This window comes from Phoxinus phoxinus (assembly GCF_949152265.1).
Source record: "Phoxinus phoxinus genome assembly, chromosome: 2".
Lineage (NCBI taxonomy): Eukaryota > Metazoa > Chordata > Actinopteri > Cypriniformes > Leuciscidae > Phoxinus > Phoxinus phoxinus.
This window is the reverse complement of record NC_136877.1, coordinates 25,037,388-25,062,799: the sequence shown is the minus strand read 5'-3', so window position 1 is coordinate 25,062,799 and position 25,412 is coordinate 25,037,388. Positions and strand designations below refer to the sequence as shown.

At 41.1% G+C, this 25,412-nt stretch overlaps 1 protein-coding gene across 1 annotated transcript in view; it reads right to left on the bottom strand.

Annotated features, from left to right (window-relative positions):
• Positions 1–4,023: 4,023 nt before the first annotated feature.
• The window catches only part of cdh16 (cadherin 16, KSP-cadherin), a 39,678-nt gene continuing 18,289 nt past the window's right edge, over positions 4,024–25,412 (bottom strand). Inside the window, exons 11-18 of the mRNA XM_079590399.1 lie at positions 25,047–25,123; positions 22,464–22,655; positions 13,775–14,016; positions 13,246–13,376; positions 9,686–9,925; positions 5,951–6,067; positions 4,552–4,668; positions 4,024–4,444 (exon numbers count right to left, since the gene is read on the bottom strand). Of these exons, the coding sequence (XP_079446525.1) occupies positions 4,344–4,444; positions 4,552–4,668; positions 5,951–6,067; positions 9,686–9,925; positions 13,246–13,376; positions 13,775–14,016; positions 22,464–22,655; positions 25,047–25,123 (1,217 nt within the window). The 3' untranslated portion in view covers positions 4,024–4,343. The remainder of the gene's footprint in view (positions 4,445–4,551; positions 4,669–5,950; positions 6,068–9,685; positions 9,926–13,245; positions 13,377–13,774; positions 14,017–22,463; positions 22,656–25,046; positions 25,124–25,412) is intronic.

Genomic DNA, 25,412 nt, shown 5'->3' with positions numbered 1-25,412 from the left:
TGTTTTTTGCACAATGAGTGTTACAGTTCCTAACTTCCTTTATTATTAACCTTTCTAATTGGTATGACAGAGCTCTAAATCTACACAATACAAGTCCTTGCTGGAAAAGCTAGGTCAAAAGACCTAGATGTAAATTGCTCACTATACTGCTTCTGTTAAATGGCAACAATCATAAAACCTGTGCTGTCACATTTCTATAATTGCCACGAAATTTCAATGATCATTCAGTGCAAGGTTGTGTGTAGTTCAGTTGTAGTATAACACAATACAGTTTGACCCATATTTATGATTAGGACGCACAACTCCTACAGTGAGCAAATGCCAGTAATGAGTTGTATCACTGCTGCCCGGTAAGGTGGCTAAATTTAGATCTGGCATTCTCGTAGTTGCGAAGTCTAACAGTCTGGAAACTCAAAGGTACATGCCGCAGATTAAATTTCTCATGTGCCTGACAGATGCAGAACTGACAAAACAGAAAATGTGATCCTGTTCTCTACAAACTAAGTTAAAGTACCTTAAGAAAAAAAAAAAATCTAAAATCTATCTATTAAAATGTATTTATTTACATATTAAGTTAAATATGGCCATTTAAAACAACCTGTAAAGTGAAATACCTAATGTGACAAAAAGGAGTCTTCCAAAAAGGAATATGTTTGTTTGGACCAACAGAGGGCGCTATCAATTTTCTAACTGTACTAATTACTTGTTCACACTAGACTAGTAACGGCATTGGAAATTGGACCAGGTTAATCACCATGGATTAATCGGATATCATCATCAATCAATCAATCATCAATGCTAAACATGCTAAACAATGCGAGATGCTAAACATACACAAAAACATTTACAATGGTACAGTAGTTCATCATAGTATTACACTTGACAATGGTCAAAATATAGAAAGTCAGAATTGTCCTACCTTTTTAAATTAATAGATAATAACATTAAAAATGTAATTGATATTTTGACTACTGAAATAGAAATGACAGTTTTCAGTTCAGAAATCTGAATATGTACAGCTCAATTATATAGCTACCTATCCATGCAAGTATTAAAAAAACAGTAACAAAAAGTGACATAGGTATTGGACTGGTGACAAGTCCTGGCAACAACAGTCATGCAAAACAAATGTGAAAACAGTATGTTTAACAGTGTGTGGAAGTAACAGATGTAAGCACAGTGTGGTCCCAAAGAATAACACTATTATTGGGTAATGAAAATATGAATGTTGAAGAGGACAACTGGAGGAATACGCCACACCACAGGGTTTCGGATTCTGAATCACTGACTAAATTGGATTTCATGCTTGTCCCTCTCCAAAAAGCTCAATAGGAGATTGCATCACTCAATGTGGTGAGATTAAATTTGCATCGGATAAAGAAAATGACCGTTTTTTCTGGTTGAAGAAGGCCTCCCTGATTTAGATGGCTAACCTACACTCACCTTTTCCAATCTCAGCTGCGGTAAACAAGACAGAAGGCAGAAGTGGAGAGAGGCTAAGTGGCAGAGGTCCTATTAAATTAATCAGGCAGGCGAACACTTGGCTCCTTTTGGATAGATTAAAAAGGCTTATAAATAGAAAGATTCAGAGTGTTGCTAATATTGAATCCTCCTGACCAAGTGTGAACGCACTGCTTGTGTGGTTGCTGAAACTGGCAGGAGCAAGGATGGTCAATCTCTTATGCTGTGGCATCACTTTCAGGTCACCAGTCCCTCCACATGTGTAAACAGCAAACGATAAGAGCTGCCGATGCGCTGCGAACATTATGTTGTCTGGAAAAGCAGTGAAGAGTGAAGAGACAGTTAACAGAAAGGGGACAGTGTCCAGCTTTGGAAATGACGAATATTTTCCACAAAGTCATTTTCACCAAACCAACAGCATCATGGGTACTTCATCACCCTGAAACTTGTTTATACGTCTCGCATAGAGTTCACGTCTGCACTCTTCTTGGCCAAGAATAGAAACAGGACGTACATCTGACATTTGGCAAATCACCACAGGACTCATACAGAAAGACAGATATTTTCAACCCAGGCTCATTGGAAAAACATTTTCTGCAGAATTATACATTACAACTTTATTGTCAACCAAGGTTGAAATTTCTCTTTGACCACACCAGCAATCAAAAACAAAACCAAATACTACACAACACAAAAGTTCAATCAATCAATCAATCAATCAATCAATCAATCAATCAATCAATCAATCAATCAATCAATCAATCAATCGATTCATTAATTAATCAATCAATCAATCAACCAACCAACCAATCAATCAAACAATCAAAATGAAAACCATCTCAGGTCATTTAACCGTATTATTATGATAAATATGTCCAATCACAGGTAAAAATTATATTTTCTGATCTGGCAATGTTTAATATATTGGTAGTTGTACTGTATGTATCGTAGCAGTTTGGAAATGAAATGTTAGTGGGACTAAAATATTAATGCTATTACTTTTGGAAATAACGTACCACACTTGACCCTACACTAAATCTAATCAATAGTAAACAAAAGCAGTGAATTGTTTGTACATTTTTGGACTGAGTTTTGCAAAAATGTAGATAGTCTTTCCAATGAGCATTTGTTTTCTCTTTTATAATACAGAATGTACATAACACCGACAGAGGTTAAAAGCAAAAGCTCACAGTTACAGCTTGTTGATAGTTTAATCTGCCCTGTTATCCAGCTGTACTGAGCTGATCCTAAGAGAACTAAAACAAGGCCAGATAATCTAAATATAGTTCCTACCATTCACAGTATTATTAGGCTTGACCTACGAATGACTCAGGCTTTTTTGTAAATATTCTTTGGGGCTGCTGCCATTCAACAACACACAACCATGACCATTCATATCCCTCATGGGGTTGCTAGTAGCAAAATAATGTGTTGACAGTTCCAAAGGCAATTCATGTTTTGTAATATTTGCGCAAATGTTTTATTTTAAGATTACATTAGGGAACGTCTTGAAAACGTCAGTATTGGGAACTCTACTTGAAGGTAAATAACCAGCATGTTGTTTTTGGACATTATTTCGAAGGATGAAGAACCCTGGTTGTGATATTATAATCCTACGCTTTAATAGCCGAATACTCATGAAAGAGACATTGGGAGAATAGACTGTTTATCTGCTGCCTGTGAATTATTGCCTCGTGGCAAGAATCAGCAGCAACATGACAGGAATTGCATGGGGCAATGTGACACGCGTGCCGATATTTTAAAAAGGCTGGGGACACGACAACAGTGAGAGCTATACATTCAATGCCAAACCGGCTTCATTTACAGTCGTAGCGGGAAGGCTGATGTTTGGCGTCACTCAGCGGCGTGTCTATTTTTGGCGCACTGAATCTCTATATATAGCATACTTGTAAGGTCATCTGGGTCACGTTCGCCAGTGTCATCTCACCATAAAAAGGATATGGCTGGCTAAAAGGGATTGTGGTTAATCTTCCTGTCTCACTAAATGTGAAACTGTTTTAGGCTGGTTATTATCCCAGGGGATGGGATTATTATTCTCCATCTCTAAAACCTGAAGATGGGCTGAAAAAAAAAACATGAATGTGGTTAAGCACTCTTTTGCTTTCTCAATGTCATTCTATCTTCTTCTCTATTTATATGAGTGACCAAACAAAGCTAGTTTATTTCAGTTAAACAAAACCAATAATACAGCATGCAACAAAAAAAGTTTTAATCACCACTACCGTGTTTATGAATGCAAACAAGACATTCTAACTGGATTGCATTAAAATAACAGAAATATATAGAAAATAATGTATATAAAATAATTTTCAAAATTAATTAACCAAAATCATGAGGTAGTTGTCAATTCACTAAAATCTCTCGATGAGTCAAATTAGCGTCATCCATTATTATAGACTATACATTATTATTATATTTCAATTCATTTTTGAATGATAATAATTGTAAGTTATTGTTGTCCCTGATTCAAGAGAGTGCAGATTTTTTTCCTTGAAGTATATGAGTGACCAAACAGAAGTTGTTTTCTAATTTTCTTTATTTCAGTTCATTGATCACACAACTCGGCGGGGAAACAAAATGAATATTTATCATTCCAAAATTTTTAATCACTACTAATTATAATAGATTATGATTGCCATAAAGATAATCCAACTACATAGCATAAAAACAAATAAATAACAAAGAAATATCTCATGTAGACACAATTATTGAATGCTTCACAGTGGTACTAATATTTGTTTGCCTAATATTTGACTTTTCTCTAAAACCACAAAAAAAGTAAGCAAATTGTTCTTTAAAACAAAGAAATCCCTCAATGAGCTGATGTTAGTTTCAAGACTGCAGTGACCAAAGCTCAGGTGTTAGAGAGAGACTTTAAGTGGCACTCGTTCCTGGCAGTCTTTGTTTGGTGGCGTTGAATTTTGGTAGGACAGCCTCACAAATATAACAATAAGTATAACGCCTGTAAACAAGAACATAAAATGTGATTGCATGAACCACAAATTGTGTTATCCTCTTCAGTTTCCAATCATTTCAGGATGTTTTGAATGAGCTGTGTATGTGTCTCACCTATAAATCCCAGAGTCCCAAGCAGGATGCCCACTGTTGACTGAATAGTGGGCATGCCCTGAAGCTGTTTTGGTGCAGTTCTACAGTTCCCCCTCACGTTGCACGGGCAAACCGTCACTGTGACAGAGAATGACCATTGTGCTCTCTTTAAATGCATTAGAAGGGGCAATGGTTGCACACAGGGAAATAGGACATATTTATGGAGCACTAGGTGAGGGTGATTGCATTGGAGAGGTCTCGTGGGAAGAGAGAGAGAGAGAGGGAGAGAGAGAGAGATTGAGAGAGAGCAAGGCCATGCTATGCATCACTGGAGACTGTGTGAACAAGATGTTTCAGGAGAGAATCTATTAAACCAATGGATGTGAATGCATGACAAAGCACACACAAAAACACACAGCATTTGTTCTCAACCTTTTTGATCAGAAGGCATCAATTTATTTTGTGATTCTCCGAGATTCAAGATTCTGTGTTTTTCAAAGAAAATAATAGTTATTGAGGGGAAATAACTATTAAAATAAATATGATAATAAATAACTAAAAAACCCTAAAAATATAATTTTAATTTGTGTCATTTTTTGTGTGGTATTTTTAGCGTTTAATTTTTTTATTTTAATTTTAATCATTATGTTTTAATTTATTTTTAATAAGTCATCCTGTGGCCCCTTGAGAACCACTGATAGGGTACAGTGCATGCACACTGTGCAAAAGTCAAAGATTGTATTTGATTAATATGAATGAATCAAACATTTTTTTTTTCCCCCAAGTGGTAACATCGAAGTCACTACACCAACTGGTTTTATTTATTTTTGAATCAACCTGTATGTATGTATGTTTTATTTATTTTTTAAATTTAATTAAATTAAATTATGAGGTAGAAATTATACCCTCAACTGCATGTACTCCATATTTGACAGTGTACCTACCAGATAAAATGTAAAATAATGCAAAATGTCTAAACCGACATCATTTAAACAAGAACAAAAAGTCTCACCTATTCCTCACATTCTTACATCAGTGAGCTTTATGAGGAACAAGACTCAATTATTACAGATACTGACTACATTAGAGCTAAATTGTTTCATAAAAATCCTCTGACTGAACAGTATGAGTAATTAAGCTCATTTGTACATTTAAATAACACGGATGATGTGAATGCTTGTTTATCATTGACGTGGCTGAATTGCATTTTTATGTGTCGGGGGAAAAACTGTTAGAGATCTAAAATTAAACATGCCATTTGTGACCTCCAATGAATATTACAGTCTCCAGTGAGCCCATTCAACATTGTGTTCAGACAGCTGATAAATGCAAAGCATGAATGTAATCAAATGACGAACATGATTTTATGCAAACATGCTCGCTTCAATCGTTCAGTTTTATTTTAGTCCATGTATGTTACCTGGCAGATTGATGAATGTGCTTCTGGGAGGAGAGCTGCTGTCTGAGATGGTAAAAGGTACGATATAAACCTCTGGAGGCAGGTACGGGACATTTAAAGACAGGTTGGTGTGAGTGTCTGTGGAAACAATAGAATTCCAGCTTTCATTTCTATAGGGTGTAACTTTATCATCCACTTTAGACATTCTTACTATAAGTAACTTAGCAACTACATGTCAACTACCAGTCATTAGAGTATAGACTGTCTTCTTACACTTTGTTTTGATGCTCTCCCCTCTACTGACTATAAGTACGGAAACTTTGCAAGTAGATGTCAACTTATTCTACTAACCCTCCCTAACAGTCTATTAATTCTCGGAGAGTTAGGCTAGTTGACATGTTGTTGCAAATTAATCAAGCATAGCGTCAGTTCTGGCAGGTCACACTAGTCAAGCTCTCATCAGTGACTCTCAGCTGATCCACGTCTACCTATAGGATTACAACGCCTATCACTGCATACATATAAGCTCCTTCAGTATTATCAGCAGCTATCGCGTTCTCATGAGCTAATTACTCCCCTCCCTCCCCAGCTCCTCCTCTCGCCCAGTCAGGATTTGGCATTCTGATTCCCCTCTGAATCAGACTAAATTCTCAAAATATGTTGTACATTAAAAATCATGAATTAATGATATCTGCAATACATCCATGTTGGTTCTGTTCTGTTTACCCTAAGGGGGGTTATTGCTGCTCTCCCTGCTCTTATCCATGCTAGGTTGCGCTGGGAGTTCTTGCCCTGAACGGAACCATACCGCCAAATCCTAACTATATGCTAATTGTCAATCATATTTGACCATAGTGGTCCTGACAGAAATGAGAGTTAGTTGACATGTACGGTATTTTAAAAGTTACTTATAGTTAGTAGAATGTCTAAAGTGGACTATCAAGTGTTACTAAGATTAGTCATAACGAACAATGTTATTGCTCTTACCACTTGCTATTTTGCCTTGACAACATAAACATATTTAGCAATGTACCCAAACATGTTGGCAACATGCTAAAAATGCTAGCAACACCCTAAAACATGATAGGAGCAAACGTACATGCTAGCAACATTTTAAAATATACCAACGGTGTGATAAAACTTTCAACATGCTAAATTATGATATCAATGTCTAGCTAGCTAGTTGTAGGCTATAACCATCTTTATAATCATCAAACTTTAAACTTTCAGATAAGGCTTTCTCACCCTTGATATTAACAATAAATTAATTAGGTGACCCAACATTAAGTCAGGCGGTTGAATAATGCTGCTGAGTAAATCTTATGGAAAAACTCCTGACTGGACCTATCAGGACTTGGCTGTGTGACGCAGAAGCATGAACTCAGTCCAGTAAACAAGGGGGTGTTATCAGTCTCTGCTCACTCTTATCAATGGTCCAAGAAGCCCCGCTAGTGTCCTTTGACACCAGTCCTTTAATGTGCTAGCCAACAGGGTCACCAGTAATGAACTAACACAGAATTATCTCTCTTGTCAGAGGTGACCAATATGTTGCCCATGGTCTCCACATCAATGCAGTTAATTCTACACAATACAGGCCATGAATATTTAGATCCATCTCAAAAGAAGAAAAACAAAGATATATGACCAGGACCAAACTTCATATTTGTGTACTTGCAATTCCTTAACGTGGCTTACTAAGAAGACAGTAATTTGAAAAGATCAAGTTCAGTTTACACTTTATTTATGATCAGGGGAGTTTCCTCCGTGGAGGCAAGGAAGGCAGTGCCTCAAAAAAAAATTGGATAAGAAAATAATCCATAATACAAAAAAAAGAAAATATTACAAAATGTCAAAATCTGTTGAGTCAGATTTCTCATGAGAAATCATTCTCAATTGAGAATGAATGGGGAAAGTCATGTGAGAGGAGGCATTGCGCTATGATTGGATATCAGTGGTTACGATTGGCTATGATTGGTTCACACGATAAATCCTGCCTCCTATTTTTGTGCACGTTCCACGTTCGAGAATCAGTCTGAATGAACAAAATGATGGAGTTAATGGTAATACTAATTAAAAAGTGAGTAAACAGCTCAGCCACTTAGATGTCACCATTTTATGTCATGTCATGATGACTGTTGGTTTTTTTTAGTGAGCGATCAGCTTGGTGAAATTAAAGGAAATTAAAGGTAAAGGTACGTCTGTGACCAGAGTTTACCAAGCATGACTGATGATCCGAAAATAAGTTAACTAAGAATTAAAAAGAACTGCTGAACATCAGTTCACAAATAAAATGTTTACATTTTTTACTGCCGTTATTATTTTGGAATATATTTAAAAATACTTAAAACATTACCTTGAAGTGCAAAATTGCACTGAGTTTACTTTATAATGGTATTTGATGGGAAAATGCTTAATGTGAAACTTTGTGCATTGCATTCATATGTTGGGTTCATCTGCTTGTTTGTATATAGTAGGCTATGTTTTTGGTCCTCCAATATCACTTTCTTACTGCATTAAGAAACATTAAGCATTTTCTTTATTTTGATTTTCTATGGGAGAATTTTTCACATGCAAGTTAGTGTGTTGCGTTCATATTCTAAGAATGCCTGCATATATTATGCATCACGAATAGGTGTATGCTGAATTTGGTCTTTTAATATCACTTACTCAATATCAATTAATGTCTTACTACATTAGTACAAATCTGGTAAAAACATAACTGGAGGGAAGCATTGTTCTGCCCTCCAGGTGGGTATCCTATGAATAGACCTTCAAACTTAAAAATGCTTTTTAAATTCTTTAAACAACGTTTAAATTCAGTTCAGTCAAGCCAACATTCAAAGTTTGACTATTGGCAAACTTGCTGTTCTGTTTAAAATGTACAATTGAATTTACGGATTTCTTTGAGTTCCAATTCATCCTGAGAGGAAACTCTCTGTTGGAGGTCAAAAGATCAATTAGATGAAAAGTCAATGGAAGTACACATTTAGCTTCTTAACCAGACGACACTCGCTGTGAGATCATATAAATTAAAGGCAACATAATTACCCCATGTTACCAGAGGAGGCTTTTTTTTTAAATTAACAATGAAGAGAAAAAACCCCCTGAGAAATACGGAGACAGACCAAGAAAAGTGTGTGCAAAAAACAACAACGAGTGAAAAAAAAATCGATTTGATTCTGGTCCGTGACTCAGATGCTGCAACTAAGTCAACTTACTCACCGGCATCAGCTTGGCACATTAATGATGCCTAAAGCTATCAGGAAGAGAACCATTATGCTTATTACATCCTAGACGGATTCGTCTGAAGACACTAGACTTGGAGGGCAATTTCCTCCTTTGTCAGTACACTCTTTTCCCTAGACCTGCACTGTGTGTGTGTGTGTGATTCAGCAGGTGGTAAGCATTATACCCATTTCAGATGACGTCTCAATCTGACTGCACAGACTCTACAGCAGTTTTTTGTTCATTTCAAATCTCTAATTTTATCCACATTGACGTCATTGCTAGAGGAGGTCAATGTAACTGGGTATGTCAATGCTATTGCGGTTATACAACGTTTTAGAACATTAAGAGAACTACAAAGTGACTGAAGCTTGTCTGACATGTAATTTTGAAATGACTGACAGACAAATAGATATTCAGAGACGGGTCACGTAGTTCTTGGGCGACAGGCACGATTTGTCTCTTCAAATTCAACCCCAGTATTACTCAATAGATAGAGTGTCTGTAAATGGGTGAGAGGACTAGACAAACCATTGATGGGAGTGAGCTTCCAGTTGCTACGAACAGTGGTGTCACTGCGGAGGGAGAAGTTGAGCCTTCCTCCATGCTGGGGCCCATCGCTGTCTCGAGAGGCCAGAACCAGAGCCTGATCCTCCCAGCGAGGTGTGCACAGGTACTTCCAGGAGTAATCACCCACCAGAACTGGGCTGTTGTCATTTACATCCAGAATTTGGACTGTCACTAGCGTGGAGGCAGACAAGGAGGAATTACCTGGAGGAGAGAATAAATGACAAAATATGAATAATTTTTTTTCAAATCTTGAACTCTGTTTAGTGTGCATATTTAGTCTGTGTATTTCAGCAATGTTGGTAACCAAATAGTTTTGGTGATCATTGACTACCATTGTTCACACACCATACCATAAAAGCTTTATTATAATACAGTAGATCAAGTCATGCATTATTAACCTATATGTATAAAGAGAGACACAACTCCAGTCAGTGTTCAGTGGATTTAAGCTGCTGGTATGATAAAGCTGCTGCTTGTGCTGCTTCTTTGCTCTCTTCACTAAAGTACACATTTGACCCTTAAATGCATGAATGTTTCCCCAACCATAAGTACATATTCTGGTCTTTAGTGACCCGGAACTATAAACAACAGTGATGGATCCCTACCTGTCGCGATAATATAAAACCCTCCTGATATTAGAGTAACAATTACAGAAGAATAAAATAAAGCATATTTTGTTACTTTTTGGATCTTGGAAGGGTTCAGTTTGAGCAGATGTTTTATACCATCATCACTGTCCTCATCAGAGCTCATTTCCCAGTACATTCAGCATCTGGCTCATATTTATGATCTCAAAACTATAATTTTCAACATCTTCAAAATCAATATTTTGATCGCTGACAGCTTCTTCACCAAATCCACCATTAAGTGACAGTGACATTAATATCTGACTGCGTTCAGCACTTGCTCTGCAGTAAATCACTGAGCCGTTTCAAGTTTTCTGATGATTCTTCCTATTCTTTTGTTTTCTGCCTGCGGTTACTATGAGTGAAACGTCACTTCATCATTGTCTATCAGACATTGCCACATTGTGGAATAAAGGTGAATTGCACTTATTCAGTCATCAAAGATTCAATTATTGTTGTGCAGAAAAATATATATACTACACTGTTACACACCTCGGGTCGTTAGTGACCCTATACCATTTTTACAAAAAAATTAATGGGAAACCAGGCATTCTTTTATAAGTATATAATTTGTATTATTGTTATATTGTTTATGATGAATCTATTGAGGAATACTAAGAAGGTTGATATCTAAATAAAAAAAAATGAATGAAGAGGAGGGTAGTGAATGAAGTCCCGGCCGGGTCACTAAAGGCCCGCGGTATGTGTTTAAGAGTTAAAACAGATATTTTAAAGCAGGCATGAAACTGATGCTAAATATTGGTCAAGAGATGCATTAAATGCTGTGCCGATTGAGATTAATGCTACAAAGCTGAATGGCACAAGTCATGTTTTACAGAGAGAAATATTATTATAAAAAAAAAAAAAACTGATTTGAAAAAGAATTTCTAACTTTATAATATTATATTGTATCTTGCAAAGAACAGCTCTTACTGCCTGAATCACATTATGTGAAAACATAGTCTACATACAACCTGCATGCAAGATGAAAAAAAAAAATCCCCAAAATAAACCAATGACAAAAAAAATAAATAAAAAAATCTTAAAGGTCTTGAAAAATCATAACTCTCATTAGAAAGACCCAAACAATAACCAAATATAGGCTATAATAAAACTAAAAAACTCAAATAGATCATTCACACAGTGAATGTGCAGGTGGGAGAGAAAACATACTGTAATGTATTTTTCACACATTTTCTCTGCCACCTGCACCTGCAATATTTATTTATTTATTTAAACATCATAGGTATTGATAAGACGTGACAATCTTGATAAGATGGACAGTCGCTATATTTCCCTGGCCATCTTTCAATGAAAGCCCTGAAAAAGGAAATAGCTAAAAAAAAGAGCTAAATAGCTCAAATCATCCTCAACCATACACTCCAGCAAATGCACTCTCTGTGGTCATTAAAAATCCAAATGGCACTTCTCATAAAAGAGTAGGGGTGTAACCCCTGGCCACATTCCACCCATTGGCCCTTGCCAATCATGACCTCCTAATAATCCCCATTCTCTCCTCTCCACCTATAGCTGGTGAGCGCACTGGCGCCGCTGTACCTATGCTGCCGTGCCGTCGCCAGAGGTGGAAAGTCCAGGGGTCAGAAAGTAAAAGTCCTGCCATATGTTTATTCCACCCATGAACTCAGTCAGCTGATTTCACTAATTAGTTCTATCTCCTGGCTGAGAAACTGTGCTAATTAGCAAATCCAGGTGATTGGAACAAAATACTGAGGAGGACTTTTACTTTCTGAACCTGGACTTTCCACCTCTGGCCGTCGCATCATCCAAGTGGATGCTATACACTGGTGGTGGTTGAGGAGAGATTCCCTGATATTATTGTAAAGTGCTTTGGGTGTACAGTACATATGAAAGCGGTATATAAATGCCTCATTCATTCATTCGTTCACTAATGCAACTCATTTCAGACAAACCTTTTAAATTGAGTGTTTGCATTAAAACCTAGCCTACAATAACATGCATATAGTCACACATTTACATACTTTGTTATGGCGCCTATATCACAGAGACATTATTATATTGAACTTTATTCTTGGCTTCTTAACTTTGGGATAGGTTGAAGTTAACTTAAAATAGTATTCTTAAGTTAACATTTTGTAAACAGATTTGAATATTTGACACAAATTCCTCTATAGTTTCCTAATTTCTCTCTCTTCTTATGCCCTTCCTCTCATTTTAGACCCTGGTTCACCATTAAGACCACACAGGACCGGGAGTCTCATTTATCTCCTTTCTTTCTCCCCCGTAAACATTTGTGACTGAGCATTCTGGACTGGACTGATTTCACATCTGAGAGCACTGATGGGGAGAAAGAAGGCAATTGGAGGGTGAACCGTGTGACCTTCACACCTCAAGTATTTAATCTGCGCCCCTCCGTTCAGGTGCGGAGGAACAATGTGGCATTCTGTTCCACACACACATGCTGCAACATCTCAGCTGGTGACTCATTCACCGCTAGTTACAATGTCTGAGATTTCACTCACGGCGTGTGGATGTGGCCCAGAATTTTCAATGAGATTTGATACTGAATAGAGCCTGTCACAGCATTTTGAAATGTCAAGTGTCTCAGCAGCACTGATGATTTTGAAAAAGAGAAAGCAGAGAGATGTTGATTTTCCCAGATGTCTTGCATTTGATAGCCTCTTTCTCTTGCACTTGCTCTGTATAATAACTTCAGTTTGATAGACATGTTTATTTAAACAAACAACATGAATTGACAGCCCTCCACAGTGAATGTACAGCATGAGGAGGGAGAAATATATTTCTTACGCCCATCTTCAGACAGTTTTCACACCTAGTTCGTTTGAGTGTATATGTGAACAAACCAAGTGATCTCAGTGAATGTACAGCATTAGGAGGGAGAAAAATATTTCTTACGCCCATCTTCAGCCACCACCTCCATGGTGTAGGTGCTGTTCTCCTCTCGGTCTAAAGCCTGGACTGTCTTGAGCTCTCCTGAGTACTTCCCAATGGAGAAATATTTCTTAGTGTCTCCTCTCAGCGAATACCTGGAAAAAAAAAACAGTCAAATACTGAATTTAACAAACAAAAAAATTGTTAGGTGTGCTTATCAAAGCATTTCAAAACGTATAGCGTTTCCTGATGTATATTCAGATCACATGCACATACTTTTAACCCAACATATTCCCAAACACAATCACAATTTTACTATGAATATTTTAACAGTTTATTATTAGAGACAAAGGACAATATAAATTCATTAACAGTGAAAGCAATTGGAAATATTTAAATTAAGCATTGAATTTATGAGTGGTCCGAGGCTCTCTTTAGTTTACTAATGAATGCAACAGATGGAAATAGTTTGGCATGAATCAATTTATAGATACCATTTGCATTGTGACCGATGGTTATATTTACTACTTATTTAAATGAAATATCACTTTACCTGATTGGATGAGAGTCAGGGTCATAACCTCTGATTGTGGCAATAACACGTCCTGGCTCCTCCCCTTCTCTGACAGTGACTTCATAGTGGCTTTGAGACAAAACGGGACCTTCGTTGATGTCATCGATGAAAATGGTGACAGTGGCTGTGGATGCTGGTCCGTATCTGCCTCGCACCAGAGCAACTGGGTTCTGAGCGCTCAGTACCAGTATGTACTCATTTTCCCGCTCAAAGTCCAGCACCTACATGCAAGTGACCAATGAAGTGTTAGTATATCACTTTTTTTTTTATGCTTGGAGGATGGTTTTGAGAAAAAATAATGCCACTATGTGTTTATAAAAAAATAGCAAAAAGCAGTGCTCTGATTTTCACAAGCAGCTCTCCTAATCTGTACCAGCCCAATGTAGTCCAGGACAAAAGAACAAAATCGGAGAGTGTCTCACAAGTCATCACAATGTGTCACAGTCAAACTATATTTCTGAAGGAAAAATGTGTTCAATTGGGTTCTGAGTGACCCATTGTATGCTGTGATGTCATTCCTCAGACTGAAGGTCAGACATTTCTCTGGACGTCAACCTGCTGTCGTCACTCTGGCTGTATGCTATACACTGGGCTGTCTTCCAGGAAAACATAGCTGTGATGCAAAAGGTAACAGAGTTCAAATAAATGTCGATTTAGAAGTGGGTGGTAATGACATGTCATTATTGATGTCAAAGCACTTTTTTTATCCCTATACCGGTACGGTAATTTTGATCTTTTCATTTTCATTTCTCATTAACTCTCAACATTTGCACCTCTAATGCGTGTTTGTTGAAAAATCAACAACAAAAATCCTTTCTATAATTGAGAATAACTTGATGATGTCAGTGATGACGCAAATGTTAAATCTGTGTGTATGTTTCCAGAAAGTAGAGAACGAGAGAGAAAGACAGAGACAGAGAGGAGATAGCAAACGACTAATGCTACTGACGGGAAGTGAACAGCATTGCTTTTTTCCCCCACTAATATTACATCCAAATTTCACTTAATTTAATTCATTAAGTCACTTTATCCACTTGTATTTTTAAGAGCAGACAGCATTCTGACCAGACCCTGCTGTTCTGTCATTCTTTGCCTATATTACATTTGTCATCCCAGCCAACCCATCAGTTGACCAGTGTACAACTAGGATTTACAAATAAAATGCAGCCAGGAACCAGGTGGCAGTGTTCGATGAAAAAAGACACAGTCTCGCAGGTTCACGCTTTATGAAATCAGGAAAATCAGACCCTTCCTGTCTTTATAAAGCCTTTGCGAAACACAAAAATTAACAATGTTTTTAAATAAATACAAAAGCACTTTCCAGAAGTCTTGTTCTCTCTGTTCTTGTGTGGTGGAATGAATTTCCAACCTCCACCCAAGCTACTCATCAAAATCTTCAGGAAATTTATTATGTATTTTCTCAAGTTTTCGGCATGTCTTCTTCTTTTATGCTTTTTAATTGATCTGAAACTTTGCATTGTGGTACTGTGAGTGTTGTTGGCACTTATATGACACATTGCTTGTGACGTTCCTCATCTGTAAGTCGCTTTGGATAAAAGTGTCTGCTAAATGACTAAATGTAATAATACATTTATCTTTTTTTCTAATGCAGTTTGAGAAACTCAATCATTTGAATTTACAATAATGAATTTCTAAAATTGTTACATAAAGCTTTGTGCCCTTCCCATGCAATAATAAGTTGTCCTTTTGCTGCACTCAGAATACATGTGAGAGTTCAGCACACCTGTCATCATGGACAAGAAATGAGCTGTTCTCAAATCCTCAGGCAATCCCTGCATAAAACCGAACACAAAAACATTGTTTATAGCTCCTGACAACTGTAAAAACATCAACCCACTGCTCTAACATGCTTCAAGGCAACATCAAATTACATTTGTTATTGTTGTTTACTTAAAAACATTTGTTGTCTCCAGCGTTGACTGTACATGCTGAAAACTTGACATTCTGTAATTAACGCTAACTAAGAATACAATACAATTACTTAATTACTGAGGCACAGATCAACATCCAAGAGAGTTAAGCAGAATATACTAGAAAACAGATAAACACAATGTAAAACAAATGGCTTAGCTCCTTGACATACATATATATCAGTTGAAATGTCACCACTTCCCAGCCTGCAATCTGAAGAAAAGCTTTTAGAACATGAATAAAAGATGTCAGAAATGGATCAAACTGGTTGTACATCACAGACAGGCTGGACAGAGTTCAAGATCAAGGGAATCAGTGACACTAATCATGTGCTTGTGGTGACCCTGCAGTGGAACAACTGCATCACCTGAAGGGAATGTAGGTCACGGAGAGGATCAGGCCTTGAGCTCCGGCTGAATGGCCAGCTAAAGAAAGACTTAACTGTTTGTTTTTATTGAACGGCCTCAAAAAAGTATTTGAAAACCTAAAGCCCCACTTAAAAATGCATGGAATTCATTGCGCTAGATGAAACGTCTCGGTTACGGATGTAACCCTCGTTCCCTGAGTAGGGAACGGAGACGTTACTTCGAATGAAGACAAAATGGGGTTCGCTTAGAAGCCTATCCTCTTCGAACAGTAATAAAACGAGCCAATGGCAAGCAAATGCCATGGGTCTGCTGAATTTGCATAGCGTAACTCCGTCTCACCTTGTGGGTATAAAGGAAGTGAGCCGGCAACATGCAGATATGTTTCTTCGCTGAAGGAGCCAAGGCTGAACTCGGCTGTTCCAGTGGTACCCTTTCGTTGTCACTTCGAGTTACGTCGAATGACGACGAAATGGGGTTCCCAGTCCAATCATGTCACCTCGGCTGTCTTCCAGTGCCCTGCGTATGTCTGAGCTCCCTGTCGTGAGACTAGCACGGACGAAGGACTCCTACTTAACACAGGAATACCAAGGTACACTGGGATCTCAGTGGAAATATGCAATCAGTGCCCGCCCGAAGGGGGGACTTAAGAATACACATATGACCCGGAGGGGGGTGCATACGGAGAACACTGGGGTGTCCAGCCCGCAGGGTGGAATATTTCAACCCCAGGGGTGGCAGACTGGCTTGCCAAGGGAAAGACACATGCTCGAGAGAGGCTTACAGTGGAAATACACACGTGGGAGTCGCCCAGAGGGGGAACCATGCACATGGCGGCACCTAGCCAATGCGAAAGCTGCCAGAGGCATAACTCTGGCGTTGACATCAACAGCGCTGGAGGAACTCAGGGCTTATCAGGCTCACCTGAGGAGAATATTGCACGTATCCAGTCCGTGGAGTGGAATGACGAGCAACTAAGACACCTGAGCGTGTCCTAGCACCGGCTGGTTGAAGCGAGTACTCGGGAGGACACTGGCTCCACTCAGAGATTGTAGAATCTGGCGAATGTGTTGGGTGTCGCCCAGCCTGCAGCTCTGCAGATGTCTGTTAGCGAGGCGCCATGTGCTAGAGCCCAAGAGGAGGCCACACTCCGGGTAGAGTGGGCCGTCACACCAAGGGGGCACGGTCGACCTTGCTGCTGGTAAGCCAAAGCAATGGCGTCCACTATCCAGTGAGACAACCTTTGGTTGGAGAGAGCCTTTCCCTTCAGCTTCCCACCATAACAGACAAAGAGCTGGTCTGAGGTCCTGAAACATTGCATTCTGTCTACGTAAGCACGGAGGGCGCGTACTGGACAGAGCAATGCCAAGGCTGGGTCTGCCTCCTCCAGGGGCAGCGCTTGCAAGTTCACCACCTGGTCCCGGAAGGGAGTGATGGGAACCTTGGGCACATATCCAGGCCGGGGTCTCAGGATCACGTGAGAAAAGGCCGGCCCGAATTCCAGGCACGCTTCGTCTACAGAAAATGCGTGCAGGTCCCCTACCCTCTTGATGGAGGCCAATGCAACCAGGAGCGCTGTCTTCATTGACAGGAACTTAAGCTCCACTGATTGCAGAGGCTCAAATGGAGCACTTTGCAGGGCAGTTAGAACCACTGAGAGGTCCCAAGAGGGAACGAGAGGAGCACGAGGAGGATTTAGTCTCCTTGCTCCTCTCAGGAACCTGATGACCAGGTCGTGCTTCCCCACGGACTTACCTTCGACTGCGCCGTGATGTGCGGCGATAGCGGCAACGTACACTTTCAGGGTGGAGGGAGACAGCCTTCGCTCCAACCCATCCTGCAGGAAGGAAAGCACGACACTGATCGGGCATAATCTGGGGTCTTCTGAGTGAGAAGAGCACCAAGAGACGAAGAGGTTCCACTTCAACGCGTAGGCATGTCTAGTGGATGATGCTCTAGCGGAAGTGATGGTAGCTACCACCACTGGTGGTAGGGTACTCAAACCTGCTTCGTCCCGTCCAGGAGCCACACGTGGAGGTTCCAAAGATCGGGACGAGGGTGCCAAAGGGTACCCCGTCCCTGAGAAAGGAGGTACTTCCTCAGAGGAATTGGCCAGGGAGGTGCTGTCGCGAGGAGTAGAAGTTCGGAGAACCATGTTCGGGTGGGCCAGTGCTGCGCAACCAATATGACCTGCTCCTCGTCCTCCCTGATCTTGCACAGGGTCTGTGCAAGAAGGCTCACTGGGGGAAACGCATACTTGCGGAGGCCCCGCGGCCAGCTGTGCGCCAGTGCGTCCGTGCCGAGCGTGCCCTCGGTCAGGGAGTAAAACTGGGCGCAGTGGGACGAGTCGTGGGAGGCAAACAGGTCTACCTGTGCGTCCCCGAACTGATCCCAAATCAGCTAAACCGCCTGGGGATGGAGTCTCCATTCTCCAGGAAGAGGCTGAAGCCGTGAGAGCTCGTCGGCTGCACAGTTCAGGTCTCCCGGAATATAAATGGCTCGAAGCGACCTCAGATGCTTCTGACTCCATAAGAGGAGGTGGCGGGCGAGTTGCGACATACGGCGGGAGCGCAGACCACCTTGTTGGTTGATGTACGCTACTGTCGCGGTATTGTCTGATCGGACTAGTACGTGCTGGTTCTTGAGCAGCGCATGGAAGCGGTGCAGAGCGAGATGTACTGCCAGCAACTCGAGGCAATTGACATGCCATAGGCGGTGGGGTCCTGTCTAGGAGCCCGCAGCAGCAGCATGTCCATTGCACATGGCGCCCCAGCCCGTGGAGGAGGCATCCGTTGAGATGCCATATGCCCCAGGAGCCTCTGAAAAAGTTTCAGTGGAACCGCACTCTTGCCCTCGATTTGTCTCAGACATGGCGACCGAGTCGATTTCCATACCGAGAAAAGAGATCCTCTGCACGGGGCAAAGTTTGCTCTTCTCCCAGTTGACCCGAAGGCCCAGACGGGCTAGGTGCCAGAGCACTAGGTCCCTGTGTTCGCAAACCTGGTCCCGGGAGTGAGCGAGGATTAGCAAGTCGTCGAGATAATTCAGGATGCGAACCCCGTGTTGCCGTAGCAGCGGGGTCATGCGAACGACAGACGTCCCCCCGGGGGTGCAGCGAAGCGGAATGACCGGCCCAGACATGGGTGGCATATCAGCCCGGTGTGGGGGCACGGTCATTAGCCGCGTCCTGCCAGAGGGGGCCAGGGAAGGACCAGTGTTCCACGGGGGCGTTCTCTGGCAGGGGTCTAGCGACAGAAGGGGATGAGAACGGCGAGGTGCGCACTGTCATCCCCTTCTGGGGGCTCAGAGATGGGGATATCAGTTCTTTCTTTAACCACATTAGGGTGCTGCCCACCCGTGGGTGAGCAGCGGGGAGTGGAGAACAAAAGATTCTCCCCCGGCCCTCCACCGGGGGAAGGAGTGGTCCTGCTACCATCTCCTGCAAATAACTGGTCGCCATCTCTGAGCAGCCCGTCTCAGGAGCGCCGCTTGGCCTGGCGTTTAGCGGGGCGCGGGGCTGGAGAGGGCTGGGGCGCCTTCCTGCGGCTTCCTCCACGACGCGGCCCGGGTGAAGGCTGCTGCTGGGGCCGTGCGGGAGGGCGCCCTCGGCGGCGAGCAGGCCGAGGCGTCTGAGCCGACGGCTGGGTGGAGGCAGCAGCGAGCCTCATGCTCATTGAAGAGCCCTGGGTCAGTTCTCCCCTCGTGCATGTCCCTGAGCATCTGGGCATGGGAGACCTGCAGAGTGGCCATGGCATGCAAAGAGGCGGCTGCCTGCCCCGCAGCTCTATAGGTCTTCGCCACCAGAGTAGACGAAAACCTACAGGCCTTGGAGGGGTGCTTAGGATCGCCACGGGAGGAAACAGTTGCATCGCAACAGAGCGTTCAACCATAGGCAGCCCAGTGTACCCGTAAACAGCCGCCTGATCGAGGGGAGGAAAGGCGGAGGAGGTCGCCGAGCGATCACGGGAAGACATGGGTGTCTTCCAGGACCTCGAGACCTCCTCATGCACATCCGGGAAGAAAGGCATTGGGGTCGGACGCCGACGTGAATCGGCGGCCGCCCCCAAAAACCAATCATCTAGACGCGAGTGCTCGGGGCAGGGTGGCGGATTGCACTCTAACCCGATGCTCGCGGCCGCCCGGGAAAGCATGGCCGTCAGCTCGGGATCAGGATCGGGCAATGCTGACGCGCCCGGAGGCGGCAGCACAGCTGAACCTTCATCTCCCGAGGACTCATGCCCACCTTGTGATGCTGTGACCGACATAGCATCTTCCTTAGGAGCGCCAAACGACACGCTTGGCCCGCCCACGACCGTTAGCCGGGACTGGTCAAGGGTATCATCCGGTGGTAGATCGGGGTGTGGATGAGGGGACTCTCACTCTTTCGAGATCAGTGAGTCTCGACCGTAGTGTCGCGATGGTCATGTTTCCGCAATGAAAACATGAGTCATCCACAAGCGCTGCTTTAGCGTGCTCTAAGCCCAAACACGCAAAGCAGCGATTGTGCCCATCTAAGTCAGATAACCAGTGGCCACAACCAGAAGGGCACGGGCGATGCATCTTTAAAAAGACGTGCCACGCGCTTGCTCTTTTAGAGAGAAGGAAAATCCCTGCAGATCCTGAAGCGACCAGGGAGAGAACACACACACACACTGGCAGATCACTGCTCAGATCGCAGGGAATGTGCACTCGCTGGAAATCGCCGTCACACCAACACCTGGAGGGAAGCTCGTCTCGAAGAGGAATGTAGAGATGAAACTCAGGATGGCTTGTGGAGTGAAGAATTAACTTGGTTCCGAAAGCGAAAACATATCTGCATGTTGCCGGCTCACTTCCTTTATACCCACAAGGTGGGGCGGAGTTACGCTATGTAAATTCAGCAGACCCATGGCATTTGCTTGCCATTGGCTCGTTTTATTACTGTTGTCGTCATTCGACGTAACTCGAAGTGACAACGAAAGGGAACAAATTATACTATACATTTCATGTAAAGAGCCATTACTTTTAACCAACTGGGACCAAAGGCATTTATCGTTCACACAGGTGCCAAGTTTTGTCTTACAGTAATTACAAAAAGTATACAAGTATTTTCATGAAATATGTTGCTTGAAAAGTGTTTAAACTCTTGGGGTTGGTTGAGTGGTGAACAACTTAACTCTTAAAGGACAAGTTCGGTATTTTCAGATCGTTCTGATGAAATAGAACGGTTAAGATTGAAATTTGGACACATGCTGCTGTCCCGAGAATTTTCGGTTCCTGTGGTAGCACCCCCCCCCCCCCCCCCCCCCCCCACCTCCACAATGGCTGCATAGGTGCACTGGAACAATCCTTCCTAAAACGCATTCCTGTAAACTTTCGTTTACAAAGACGTGAAACTCACCGAGTGGTCAGGGGTGTTGAATGATATCATAAAGCTCACATAAAAATCGCTGCAAAAGATGCTTTCCAACAGGTTTTATCGTAGTTTTTGTCCAACTCCTATGACTTGTATTGGATGTGCTGTGAGGTACGGTATTACTCCGCCGCCACCAACTGGGCTGGAGTGTCTATTATTCAAGCTCTCAACGGAAGAATGTACGGGTGTGAGGCATCTGGACAAAAAGGTCCACAGTTTTACAATGAATGGTAAAACACCTGTTGGAAAGCATATTTTGCAGCGATTTTGGTGTGAGCATATCAGTGAACACCCCTGACCACTCAGTGAGTTTCACATCTTTGTAAACGAAAGTTTAATGCGTTTTTAGGAAGGATTATTCCAGTGCACCTATGCAGCCATTGTGGTGCTACCACAGAAACTTTCAATGTCCAAATTTCAATCTTAACCGTTCTATTTCATCAGAAACGATCTGAAAACAGGGCTTTAAGTGTAAAATACCGAACTTGTCCTTTAAACCTCATCCATGCATGTAACGTTACCTATAAAAATACCAGTTAGTATAAATTTAACTGTTCAGCGGAGGTAAACACAGAGATAATTATAGTAACTCAAGAGTATGAGCAATCATACATTTTGACAATGAGCATATGCAGTGTCAGTCCCATTTTGAATGTGGCTCACTTGAATGTGTTTAGAACTTTCCGACAGAACATCAATTTCAGATCCCAGATTAAAATCTGGATAAACAAAGGACAATCACATTATGTCAGGGTGATAGCTCAACATTGTTTTCCCTAATTCAGTGAAAAAGAACAGACCAATGAAAGTTTCATTTTTTAAAAGTCCTTAGCTCCCCCCAACCCTCATTTCAAACGCCATTGAAAAGTATGATTTTACTTTAAGCACATTCTTTAAAACAAGTGCAACTTGGTTTAATGTTTATCTACGCATCTATGGATGGCAGTAGTATAATCAGGCAGAGATGATACTGTACCTTATCAAGGATGAGGGCAGCTTCATTGGTCTGTCTGTCTGTCACTAGAGTAAAAGCCTCCTCCTCATTCCCAGATTCAAGTCTGTAGTCCACCTGCCAGCTGTCTCCACCCCACTCATCCGCGTCCCATGCTGACACTACAGTAACTGTGGTGCCCACTGTGGAGTCCTCAGCCAGGTGGAAGGGTCCATACTAGAGAGACAGAAACAATGAAAGATTTCAAAGATACTATACACTCTTAAAAATAAAGGTTCTTTATTGGCATTCATGGTTCCATGAAGAACCTTTAACATCCATGTAACCTGTCCATTGCACAAAAGGTTCTTTAAAGTAGAAAAAGGTTTGAGAGTTTATCAATTATGATAAAATGGAGAATAAATAAACCATGAAAATGTGTGTGATTAGAAAACATATTGAACAAATGGATGCATCAAAAAAGTGCCATTTAGGAATGATCTCCAGTTTAGAGGAGAGCTCTATCTAATGGAGAATTTAAAAAATCAGTAAAGACTTTTATAATGTTAAAATGGAGAATATTATAATTATTTGTATTGTTGTCGATGGAGCTAACCACACTATGCTAACTAGACAACCTTGACCGCTTGCTCTATTGTTGTTGACCTTCAGAACTACTTTACTCCTGACATACAGGCATGACCCTCTCAAAAATTTACCTCCAGAGAGAGAGAGAAATAGGAAAAAATTTACCAGAATATTAGCTGAATATGTGGCCATGAGAGTAGAACATGTATGTGTGTTCACTTCTGCAAACAATGCTGTTCATTAATTTAAGTACAGCACAATTTATCCAAACATCATCCATCTAAGTTGAGGCTGCTTCATAGTGACTAAACTTAATTGTCAAAGAAATGGGGGACACATAATAAAAATGAAAAGGCACACAGCCAGCGAGGTGAGATTTATGATTGTTTCCAGAATGCAGAACAGAGCTTATTTCAAAGAGGATCTATATATACCTCTTGAATTCAAGCCAGCACTGCTTTTTTACCCCTCCACTGCAGCTGCCCTCCATCTTTACACCGGCACTCAGTCTGCACCCACGTACATCTCCTGTATTATTCACAACACGTAGGCGTAAACACGCAGGGTGTTTTCCAGAAATCAGGGACCATTGCCTGCCTCCATCCTGCATCCGCTCTGTTCTGTATCCGCTCTCCATCCCTCTTTTTTCTCACCTCTTCCAGTCATTTTAGTCAGCGATCATAATCTCACTGTTTATTATTCAACTCAGCCACATCAATGAACAAAGATGATGACATAAGAAAGGCGCTCAGGGCTGTTCTGCATAAGTAAATGCGCTCATGTACCATAAATAGACAGCGCTACAAATTAGTAAGTGGTCATATTTAGAACATCACCTCAGGATAAGAAACTCTTCCAAAAATAGAAGAATCAGACATGTTCTGTAAAAATGCTCATCACAGAATTACATATTACATTCGCTCACTGAATGTAATTATGGATGCACTAATGTTAACATTCTGGCCAATACAGATTAGGTGATAATTTACTTTAATGTTCTAGATAGAATAAAACTGAAAAATGGCTCGTATTAAAATTCTACGATAATTCTTAAAAAAGAAAAAAGAAAAGTAATTTAAATGCTACAAGCAATTTTAGGCTTCACAACATTACAAATTACAGTCAAAACTGGATATTCATTTTGAGATTTGCTTAAACTTAAACAGCTACATTAAATACACTACGTCTGTAAGTTGATTGCAATTTAAGGTAATCTAAATGTAAAAAAGGAGACATCAGAATGCACAAGTAAGTATCTAATATCAACTGATACATATAAATTAAACATGTAAAACTAATAACTGATGTGGTTAGTACCTTGAATATAACATAATTTCTGGTGAAATGCAGAATTAATATTAATAAACTGTTGTAATTGGTGTCATCCAATTATAGCTGTGAGCATTGTCCATTTGTAGTGCTCAAAACTAAAAAAAGAAACACTCACAGCTAAATTATTACATGTCCATAAGCCTAAGATTAAAGCATGGATTCCCCCTGAAAGCTCTTTATCTCATCTGACTCTGTAAATCACATTTTCTAGAACACAGGCCTTGTACACACACACACACACACACACACACACACACACACACACACACACACACACACACACACACACACACACACACACACACACACACACACACACACACACACACACACTATGTGTGGTTTACGGTGACTAATGGTTTATGGGGCTTAATGGTTTTTATTCTGTAAAAAAACGGTATATTCTATCCCTAAACCTACCAATCACAGAAAACTTTCTGCATTTATAAATTTCAAAAATCACCTTTTAATAAGGTTTTTTAAGCCTTTTGGTTTACGAGGACACATTAAGTGTCCTCATAAACGTTGTAATACCCATGTCGTTATAAACATTTGTGTCCTCATAAACCACATATTCCTGAACACACACACATGAAAGTGAGAGAGAGGCTGAGATGACAGCAACAACATCAAGAGTCCAAAAGAAAATTCACAAAACTCAAAATAATATATAACAGAGACATAGTACCCATAGTGCACAGCCCTTACCTCATGATGGGAGAAGATAGGTGGGTTGTTATTTTCATCCAGAACTTTGACTATGACAGTGCATGAGCTGTTCAGCCCTGAGGAACAAGTCAGAAAACATATTAATTATCTATTTATAACAATATCACTGCATTAGTGACTGCCATTAAAATCAAGGGTGATAAGATATCATGTTGCTGTCTGACAGCATATCAGATTCTACATGGCACATTATTTATTCTAGCCGACAGACTAGTCATACTATGTACCGGTATGTGGAAAGAAATGACATTTTAAGAGCCATTAGTGGGGTCCATAAAGTGATTGAGATTGTGCTGCACAACCACACTAACTACCACAGGTGTCATAGGAAATTATGTTGGAGCA